Source organism: Hypomesus transpacificus, chromosome 2, assembly GCF_021917145.1.
Source record: "Hypomesus transpacificus isolate Combined female chromosome 2, fHypTra1, whole genome shotgun sequence".
NCBI classification, from domain to species: domain Eukaryota; kingdom Metazoa; phylum Chordata; class Actinopteri; order Osmeriformes; family Osmeridae; genus Hypomesus; species Hypomesus transpacificus.
The window spans coordinates 8,593,988-8,604,251 of NC_061061.1; the positions used below are offsets into that span (position 1 = coordinate 8,593,988).

The following is a 10,264-nucleotide window of genomic DNA, read 5'->3' on the forward strand; positions in this document are numbered from 1 at the left end:
GCTGATAATAGACCAAAGTTTCAGCACTCGCGCCATTTGGAAAGTTTAAAATGATCAGAGATTTGTAATCCAGGACATACAAGAAAGGTCCTTTTCGCGTTTCTTTTTTTTTCTTTTGAGTTTCTCGAATCCTGCTTTGCAAGCTGAGCGCATCAGTTTGCGTAATACCCTCTACGCTAAAGAGCTCTTCGTTTCACTTCCATAGAAAAGTAGGAAAGCAGGTTTAGGAGCATACGTGGAGGAACTGCCTATATATTTATCATCGCGGTGTACGTTTAGGGGACATTCGAATGATAAATGATTTGTTCTTAGTCTTTTATGAGTGAAAGAGTGACATATTTTTAGTTTATTGTTTGCGCGTTTTAGTTTTTTTTCTACGTAACATCACAGCACCAGAGAATTATGAGGAATGTTTGGATGCTGCTGTTTGTCGCGGTAGCGACGAGTTTTATGAGTGAAAAGGTAAGTTATTTCCCATAACTGAGTTCTGAATTAGTTTTACAACCTATTCTAGCTGTATGTTGTGTCGAGGATTGGTTGCGTATTTCGAACCAGTCGTGATGAATTCATATAAACATAAAAAATGTGGGCACAACCGCTGATAGTCCATTGGTTGTTTTGTTCGTCTTTAAAGTATGCTCATTAACATAATTAGGGGATTTTCTCTTGTAAGGGAGACCAATTAAACCCACATGTAGCCTATCCTCTACTCAAGATCAAGTTATTTTGAGAAAAGTGACGTTAAGGCTAAGAAAGTTTACTCTAATGTCAACATCGATACATGCCACTTGATATAATTTCGTTTCGAGTTTACTTCTGTCCTAGACCTGCATCATCTGTGTAAATGTCAGTTTTTACAGCATTGGCTGGCATTATGGTATCATTACTTCAAAAGAACAGTTTCATATCGTGTCATCATAGCGGAGGTGGTATACCACCATTCGTGGTTAGCCTATCAATTTACTTATACAAGCTCGGCTGGCGGGTTTTGACTACACCACACAGTTTTCTTCGTCAAAATGTAAATCTTTGATCTTAATGTTGTGAAGTGGTACTATGACTCGAACCCAGGCATTATGTCTTTGTGTTGACCAGGCCATGCATCTTTCCAGTTTTAACCTGGCAGGTTATATAACCATAAACAACAAGATCATAAAATCTACAGCGCCCTTCACAGTTTGAAAGCAGATGTGAACCTATTTGTAAGCACCTGACAAATTCTATCATGAGCCACTCGGTAGACTTGGCACAGAGGTGTGAAGGACTGCATGCCTCTACTGGAATAACCAGTATTACTTGATTACTATTTACATATTTTGCATTGGGTCTAACTTGGAATTTGATTGGATGAATTAAGTACTATACTTAGAATTAGACGTGTCATCAAAAGCATGAAGAGGTAGTGAGGATTGTTGTTCCCTTTGTTCATGAACCTACACTGTAGAGCAGTGGTCTTCAACCCTGGTCCTCAGGGCCCACTGACTTGTATGTTTTTGATGTCTCCCTGCTCCAACAGACCTGATTCAAATGAAGGGTTGTTATCTGGCTTCTGCAGAGCCTGATAACCACCCAGTACTGCTGTAGAGCACACCCTCTTCATAACCGCCATCAGATTTTCAGCCAAGTGAGCCTTACTATGTTGAATCTATACCTGAGATTGACTTGTTACAACTATTCCGTCGATTCCCTGAGTGGCACAGTTACCTCAGAGTAGGCCACCCATCCATCCGTCTGTCTGTGCCTGCCTCTCCAGGCCCTCTGTCACTCATCTGGGCTACACTTCCTAATAAACACTAGCTGGAAGCCTCCTGCAGCAGCCTTGGAGGAGGTGATGAGATGACTGGAAACTCCCCACCATCTTAGTCTGCGCTTGGGTGTTTGTGTGTGTGTGTGTGTGTGTGTATATAAGGGAACAGATTCTATTTGGATAACACTGAGGCTTTAGGAAATGACATGAAGTCATAACATTCCCTGAGGGTTTGTTTTTTTAAGGTGCTCAATGGGGAAGTTCCACATGAAGCTCGTCAATGCGCTGAAACTCTGACTACGGGGAAACACCTGGGGTTAGTGGCAGTGGCTGTCTGTGATCACACACCCACCCGCTCCAGACATTTGTCAAAAGCTCTCAGAGTGGTGAAAATAGGGTATGAAATAGAAAACTGTCGTAAAGAATTCTCCCCGGGCTGGAAAATGGCAGAGTGGAACAACGCGTTGAAGCAGCTCTGCTTGCATTCCTCCTCCGGGTTAATTAGCTTAGCTAACGGAAAGTAGTGGTGAAGACCTGGATTTAGTGAGTGGAGGAGGTAGAGAGAATTGACATGGAGACAGATGGGCAATTCAGTTACAATAAAGCGAAAGACGGACAGCGTGGACGCATACAAAAAAAGCGTAATTCCGTAGGAGAGCATCCTTGAACACATCTTGTTGTGAGCCTAAATGCTAAAGCTCTGGACCTAGATCAGCTTGACCTGGCGTTGGTTTGAAGAGGATGTTGGAGACAACATAATGGAAACTGAAAAGAACATTGTGTGTCCTTTATGACTCATGGGGAGAAGTCTTTTTTTTTTTTTTTTATTGCGCTTGTGATTTTTGACCTTCCCAGACTTGGACATGGACGGTTCAATACAGAGCAGGAATCACCTTGGTCTATATGGCATGTATGTCTGGCTAGGGTTAGCCAAATTTAATTTGTACCGTACCCTATATTCACCTTTCTAAGAAGTCGTTCCCTGTGTCCTCTGAGCCGTTGAGGGTCTGTCCTGGCGTTGTCAACCCCGATGTTGCTCACCTCCCTTTGACCTAATGTCTCCACAGCAACGGGGACCAGATGTTCCGTGATGGCAGCTGACTGTACTAAACTCTGTTTATACACCGCCCCCCCCACACACACACAAACCGTTGTGTGTGTTACGCAAGCTGACATGTTGTTTACCTGAGCCGACGGACGTCCTACGGTCAGAATCACCCTCTTGTCGACTGTGCTGATAGATATGACTGCCTATCATGCCCGGAATGCTCCCCCCTTCCCTCCCTCCTCACCATGTATGTCTCCAGCGCTGTCTGGATAACAAAGCTGCCCTCTCCAGATGTTTTTTGTATGTATCTGCTGCAGATGTGTGTTTCTTCCTGGTAAAACTGGAACCAAACAAGTGAGTCAGAGTTGGAAGGTCAACTGGATGTATGGCGAGAGAGGGGGGGGGGGGAGGAGGCGGAGTAGGGGGAGAGGGGGAGACGTAGGTTGCCAAAATGAGCACAGAGGCTCATTTGGCAATTGTAACAATCACATTTGTTCTGGAAATCAGCAACCAAAGCTGTGCACTGTATATATTTAGTTTCACCAAACAACATGGTAGTCAAAGCAGTCTGAAGTGGACCTCTGATCCCACACAGCCTAGCACCTTGAGAGAGTAGTTTACTTGATTTCATCTTAAGCTAGAGGAAAACACACCCAGCCTAACATGTCCTTCTAAATACAGCTGTGTGGCTTCACAAGAGCCTCTCAGTCTCTTAAGTGCCAGAATGTCTGTCTGTCTCTGGTATTACAGTGGCAGCCTGTAGCACTGTAGCTCAGTCCTACTGGCCTACACATGGACAGTAGAGAAGTATAAAAGTATATCTGCGCTTGTAGACGAGGAAACTGAGTTTACTCATTGTCAAGGGGCTGTTAGTGACCCCATAGTGAGGGGGTTAACTGCATGAACTGTTATCAGCAGTTACTTTCTATGGTTTGAGCCTGTAGGTGCAGTCAGATTGGATGTCTGCACGGTGAGGTTGGATGACTCGGGAGAGCTCCCCTGTAGCTCATTTTCCAGTCGTGTAGTTCTTCCCCCTTGTTAGCTTTCCCCTGCTAATGATGCCAGTTGTTCACTCAGACTGCTAATTGTTTTAACCCACTTCAGCGTGGCAGGCAGGTGTGCAGCAGAGACCACGGAGCTGTCTCGGGCTACCCTCGGGTGTTTGTGTGTGTGTGTGTGTATGTGTGTGTGTGCATCTGCATCCACGGACATGTTGTCTATGCGTGTGTGTGTGTGTGCGCGCCCCAGTGGTGTCACTTTAGCTCCGTGCTCAGTTGGGAGTGATCGGTGGCTCGGCGCTCTCAGTTCAGAGCGTGGGATCCAGTTAGAGAACTTGTGAAAGTCTGTAATTACCCCGAGTCTGACTGAGACAGTAATTGTCCGGTAATCCCATGTTATGAAGGGATCTGTGATGGGCACACTCCACCACTGTCAGCAGATAGAAACGCTGAGAGAGAGAGAGAGAGGAACTAAAAGAGAGTCAAGTCTTAAGAGGCTAAGGGTGGTTTGTTCTATTAATTTGATCAGGGCTGATGTCCAGACAGCTGAAGTAGTAGTCTTGTGACCTCAATCGCCTCTCTAAGTGAGGCGATCCCAGGTGACATCTGCAAAATGGTCCACCATTGTTCAAACAAAAAGAGCTACTCAAATGCAGTCACATTTTGATTTGTAAATATTTCAGAGGGATTTGCAACATTCCAGCTGTCAACTCCCCATCAGCTAGTCTCCTCGGATCATCTTCCCTGGAGCACAAGATCATTATTGTGCTAGCTACTTAATGATGACACAGTGTTGTCAAAAAGCAAAGATAAGCCATTCATTAACACTTGTCAGTCGATTGCAATGTGTTGCATCAGACTGAGCCAGGGAATGTGTCACACGCCGACTACATGATGGAATGTAGAAGTGGCCTTTGGGGCTCCAAACTGATTGATGGTGATTGACGTAAGACATCGACCATAGGTTATACAGCACATCCTTTCCGTAAAGGCTTGGGTCAGTAATATTGGAGAAAACACAGTGTTCCCTCCTCCCCTCCCCTCCGTCCCCCCCTCCTTTGCTTGCGTCCTGGCTAACACCTGTGTTAGTGGAAGCACATCAGGCATACCAGACATGCCTGTGGTCTGAAAGGGCTGTATTCATCCCTGAGCCGAACGTAGCTCTCTCTCTGCCACCGTGCTCTGCCTGCTTCACGATGGTGTGTCGGTGCTCCTCCTGTGGTCTCCTCAGTGTGTGTGTGTGTGTGTGTTTTTGTTGATGTCCTTCCTGTGTTTTCTGTGTGTGTGTGGTACTGTACCATCAGGCTTACCACAAGACTTCCTATTCTTGTAAGTGGATGCTTGTGCACCACACGTCTACCAACAGTCCTAAAAACAAGATACTGTTTAGCTATAAGCAGATTTAGAAAATGTATCCTCTGACTGACCGGTTCATTGAAGGAATGTATTATTTACTTAATCTAGTGGTGTAGGTGGCTGACTGAATGGGGAGCTCACTGAAATGTTTTGGGAGAGAGACCAAAAGAGAGAGAGATGCGCTAACAGGAATTGAACCTGGGTCGCTGCATCAGGGCCTCATATGGCCCTCTACCCAGTGAGCCATGGGGGCACCCCCGAGCTGACTTTACTTACCGCCTGGACATCTGTCTGGGTGGACGTGTGGCCGATTGCTTTACTCACAGGTCAGCCAGCTTGCCGGCTGGCTGACTGGCTTGTCGTCTGGCTGGCTGTCTGGCTCATCGGTGAGCTGTCTGGGTGGGTGTCTGGCCGGCCTGCCGGCAGGGTTGTGTGTAGGGATCAAGCAGGAGGTTGGCGCCCGGTGAGCAGAGGGTGTGTTTCCTTCTCAGCTGCGGTCCTGGCGCTGACTGAAAGACCTGTCTGAAGCCTAAGTTAGACCGGCGTACAATGTCGCCCCTTGTTCTGCCTTCATGCTCCTACCTAGCAACACCAAGCTTACCTTTGTATGACACGCACACACACAATTCTGGATATACAAACACACATATTCAGGCATACGCAAGCAGACATAGGTATTTACACACAAACACAAGCAGGCACACGTAAATGTACACATACGAACAACACACACACACAGCCATCCAGTCTAAATTGGGGGTTGTCAGCAGGTCAGGTAACGGTAACTCTGTCCTGCTCCATCACCACCTCTTTCTCATTAAACAGTGAGGAGAAGGAGGGTCAATCTGTCTTTCCATGACGTTGTACACGTTTAGCCTGAGGTGCTCAACTGTGCTAACATTCCTGTCTAATGACATATCGCAGCCAGTTAGAACTTAGGCTGGCTTATTTGAACTTCCACAGCCTTGTGTTGGCTCTTTTCTTTGGTCACATAGAAGAGGTTAGGCTGACGGTTTTCAAAGACATCCTGAAGATGGATGAAAACTGTCCAAGGCGGTTGAACGATGTTGTAGGTAGCAGGCAACAATGTTAGCTTTTGTGTGTGTCTGTGCGCGCGTGTGGTCCACTATTTATGGCATTTCTATGAACGCCATCTGGGATTCACCTCCATTCATTTGTGTTTTTAAACACTCATTCAGTTTGAGGAATACAAATGGCCTCTTTGCAATTCTCCCTCTGATCTTTTAGTCACACACACACATACACACACACCAAAGACTGTTGTTGTCTTGTGCGGAGAACAACAGAACACAGGGGCACCAGTCAACAGCTAGCCTGTGTCTCCACCGATTCCCTGACTGATCCCAAACAGAAGACCAGAAGTGAATGTCTGTTTATCTTGCAAGGCTGTTTAGACTCCCACAGGCGCCTTCACGTGTAGTCTTTTGAACCCATGTTCTCCTTGAGTGGGCCTGAAACAGCCCGGAACCACCATGGCCAGTTCTGCTCTGCTGATGGCTTTGAAGCCGCAGTCCTGGCCATTAGCCTTGTCTGTCACTTTGTCTTTGTCATCCTCACAACCAGCACTGTGTAATTGAACCAGGGCCTCGCTATTGTCGGCACATCAGCTGAGCCAAATGGCTCACACACGCGTAGAGACGCACACATCCACAAACACACACAATGCAGTTTGTTGTATGAGTTCAATGAACCCCTCCCCTCTTCCCTCCAGACCTTCGTCTCGGCCCGGTCCCCCCCCTCCTCGGCAGATGACCTGTATCTGGAGGACCAGCAGTCAGGTGACTTCCCCTTGGACGATGACGACTTCAACTCTGGTTCAGGCTCCGGAGACATCAGTATGTACCGCTCACGTCCGCACACACCCACACACACACACACACTTACACACACACACCAAAGAGCTTAACCTTGTTTTGGCACGATTTTAAAAACTAAACGACTGAATGGCATGTTTGTAGTGTGCTATACTGTTTTTGTTGTTTGCATGTTTCTTTGTAGTTACAAAATAGTCCATTATGGAAATATTGATTTTAAATGGATCCAGTAGGTTTCCCTTAAGGTTTGTTGGGTTAGACAGAGCAGAACTGAATATCCTGACATCAATGGTATTATCAGGAACTGAAGCTGACACAACTTGTGTTAGCCAGACGGTGGCTGTTTATCAATCCATGTTTTTTTCCGTTCGTGTGCTCTTGCGAACTCATTTTATGTAATCTTTAATTGCACAAGTACGGTTCACATTCAAAGAACACAAGTCACCAAGAACGTCAAAAATACCCAAAAATGTTCTTGATCCGCCCCTATTATCGAAGATGCATCGGATGGTGACCTGGTCAGCGAGAACGCATCTGATTTCTCAGACATCATTGCAAGAACACACGCATCTCAAATCGTTTTCCGTCCTCGCAGTCTTGCTAGATCGTTCTACCAAGACGCTTGGCAAGAACGTTCTTCTCAAGAACGCAAGTTGCGTGTGTTATTGCAATGACTTCTGGGAAATCAGATGGAAAAAAAAACAAAACATGGATTGATAAAAGTCCATACTCAACCACCCAGTATTCTTGTATGAATTGCTACTAGAGACACAATAGGGTGTTTACTTTTACCATTTTAAGCATTTATTTCTGAAGAAGTCTTTTAAATGAGGACAGTACAGAATTGGAGGCTCTTAGACTGAAGCTGGAGAACTGGAGTACATGATTCTATAGTCCTGCAGGTTACTTTCCAGTGTGAAAGCTGTCTGTTCCAACACAGATGTGTGACCTTGCGGTGGTGTGCGTTCACCCAGCGCTGGTGTAATCACACAGCAGATGTCTGATAGAGGCCATCTTAATAATGAATGACTTGTTCTGCGAATGACTTGTTCCCGCCACACAAAAAGGATGGTGTGGACACGCTAGACCAACTAGATCTGTGGCCGGACAGCGGCGTTTTGTACAATGCATCTCTTCCCCATTGACATGTTTCCTTGCCTTGCCTTGTTGTGATTGGTTGTTTTGTTCACTAGGTGTTGATGAGGTCGTGGATGCTGTCATCTCGAGTAGGAACTTTGCCCCCAAGGAGGAGCCTACGCAGAACACGCCCACAAAGACCACACCCCTTCTACCCACCTACCCAGTGGAGACGTTGAGTCGCGAGGAAGATGTCAAGCTCGCCGTTACAGAGGTAGGTCACCTGACCCGTCCGTCTCTTCTGCCAGCACACCTACCAGTTTTCCCACCTACCTGACTGGTCCGTCTGGCTGTCTGCCTCTCCACCTCCTTTTTATTTGTGGATGTTAAACCTAAAAATCTGTCTCTTCCAGGTACCAGTAGATGAACCAGAAGATTGGATCAGCACCAGTACCAGTACCAGTACCACTTTCAGCAGCAGTGAGGCTCCCAGCACCATTTCTAATAGCAGAGAGGTGCTTGACAAGGACTCTTTGAGCAAAGAGGTCCACTCTGAGAACCTGTTCCAGAGGACAGAGGTGCTAGCAGGTTGGTTCTCAGCTGTATCCTCCTGGGCAGAAATATTCAGTTCCTGTCGATTCAATGATTCACCCTTTTTCCCAAGTATTACAGATTGAGCTGCCTCGTCTGATTTCCTTAAGTATTTCTACTTTATTCTATTGTCTTCTACTTTTTGATATAATGACACAAGCGTTGTTTGCTGTTCTGGTGCAGCGGTGATCGCAGGCGGGGTGATCGGCTTCCTGTTCGCCATCTTCCTCATCCTCCTCCTGGTCTACCGCATGAGGAAGAAGGATGAGGGCAGCTATGACCTCGGCGACCGCAAGCCTCCCCCCTCCGCCTACCAGAAGGCCCCCACCAAGGAGTTCTATGCCTGAACTACGAGTCCCTGAACCGCCCTCAGAGGCAGCGTCTCAATAGTGTAGAGTGGCTTCCTTACCTTGCCTCCTTCCCCATAGCTGTACTTGTGTGTTGGAATAAGGGGCTTTTTTATATGAGTGTAGGTGATGGATGGGAATCAAAGAGAGGGAGCCGCTTTAAAGTATTGGGATGCATCCATAGACTTTTCTAAAACAGCAGAGAATTTCGGGCTCTTACAGTGCTGTTGGTTGATACCACATGGTACTGAAGGAGGAATTTTTTGAACAACAAATATATACCTTTTATGAGGCCAAGTTGGTTCTAATTTTATTGCAATTTGAGTTGTGTTACATTTCATGTTTATTTTGGAGATGTTTTGTTGAGAACTTCACATAGGAAAGTGAAACTGATTTTCTATGTTGTTGGTGTCTTGGTCTTTGACTTTTTCGTTACTTTATAGATACATGTGTAGCCCGTCTCTTTTTGACAAACAATGAAATTAAAGAAATAGGCTAGAAAAATGTCTGATTATAATTAAATAATGATTGTCAGAGCACGTTAGCTTGCATTTCCATATTATGATGTTTATAGTTCCATAAAGCCAGTAGCCGTCTTATTTTTACTTGATTAATATAGTTTTTGTCATGTAGCATAACCATGATCTCATGTTCCTAGAACAGACAAAAAAAGTGATGTTCCTTTTTAGGAAAGGTCTTTTGATGAAGGTCCAGCGCATGAACTAACTTGACTCTCGGTTCCCATTTTTAGCACAGATATGCTCCAGTGTGTCATATCTGCTAGGATTTTGTAGATGTCAACAACATTGCAACCAGCTGAAGCAGTGCCCGCCCTTGGTGCCCAGGCATGTCCAGTCCTCCAATCTGTGAAGGGTACGATCAAGGGTACAAAGGAGGGAGGATTTTTGTTAATGATATCCATGATGTCTCCTTCTGTCTAGTGTAGTCTGGTATGTTAAGCACCGTCTCTCTGTCTTATGTACTATAATTTATGTGCATTAATTTATACATATTAGGAGTATTTCATTTGAAAATCTTACCATGTATGGTCACAAAATATATTTTAAGCCTTTGAAGTGCCTACCATTCTTTCATTTCTTTTTTTTGTTATGGACCAAGGAAGTGTTTTTAAGTGAACATAAGCACAGTTTAATATGGCAATGTTGTGTTACAGAATCAATCAGTATTGTGATGGCAAATATTGAATAAACAAAGTGGCTTGATATATCCCTTTCTCCGTTTTTTTTGTACTTATATTGATGCAA

General features: G+C 45.3%; 1 protein-coding gene across 1 annotated transcript; it reads left to right on the forward strand.

Moving 5' to 3' along the window:
- Window positions 1-149: 149 nt before the first annotated feature.
- Window positions 150-10,224, forward strand: sdc2 (syndecan 2). Its single transcript, XM_047039785.1, has 5 exons — window positions 150-462; window positions 6,882-7,005; window positions 8,178-8,335; window positions 8,475-8,649; window positions 8,836-10,224. The coding sequence occupies exons 1-5, from the start codon at window positions 403-405 to the stop codon at window positions 8,997-8,999; spliced, it is 681 nt and encodes a 226-aa protein (XP_046895741.1). The 5' UTR covers window positions 150-402; the 3' UTR covers window positions 9,000-10,224.
- The last annotated feature ends 40 nt before the right edge of the window (window positions 10,225-10,264 follow it).

Coding starts and splice junctions, on each gene's coding strand:
- sdc2 (XM_047039785.1), top strand. CDS start 403: ATGAGGAATGTTTGGATGCTGCTGTTTGTCGCGGTAGCGACGAGTTTT. Junction 7,006..8,177: donor TTCAGGCTCCGGAGACATCA/GTATGTACCGCT, acceptor TTTGTTCACTAG/GTGTTGATGAGGTCGTGGAT. Junction 8,336..8,474: donor TCAAGCTCGCCGTTACAGAG/GTAGGTCACCTG, acceptor TGTCTCTTCCAG/GTACCAGTAGATGAACCAGA.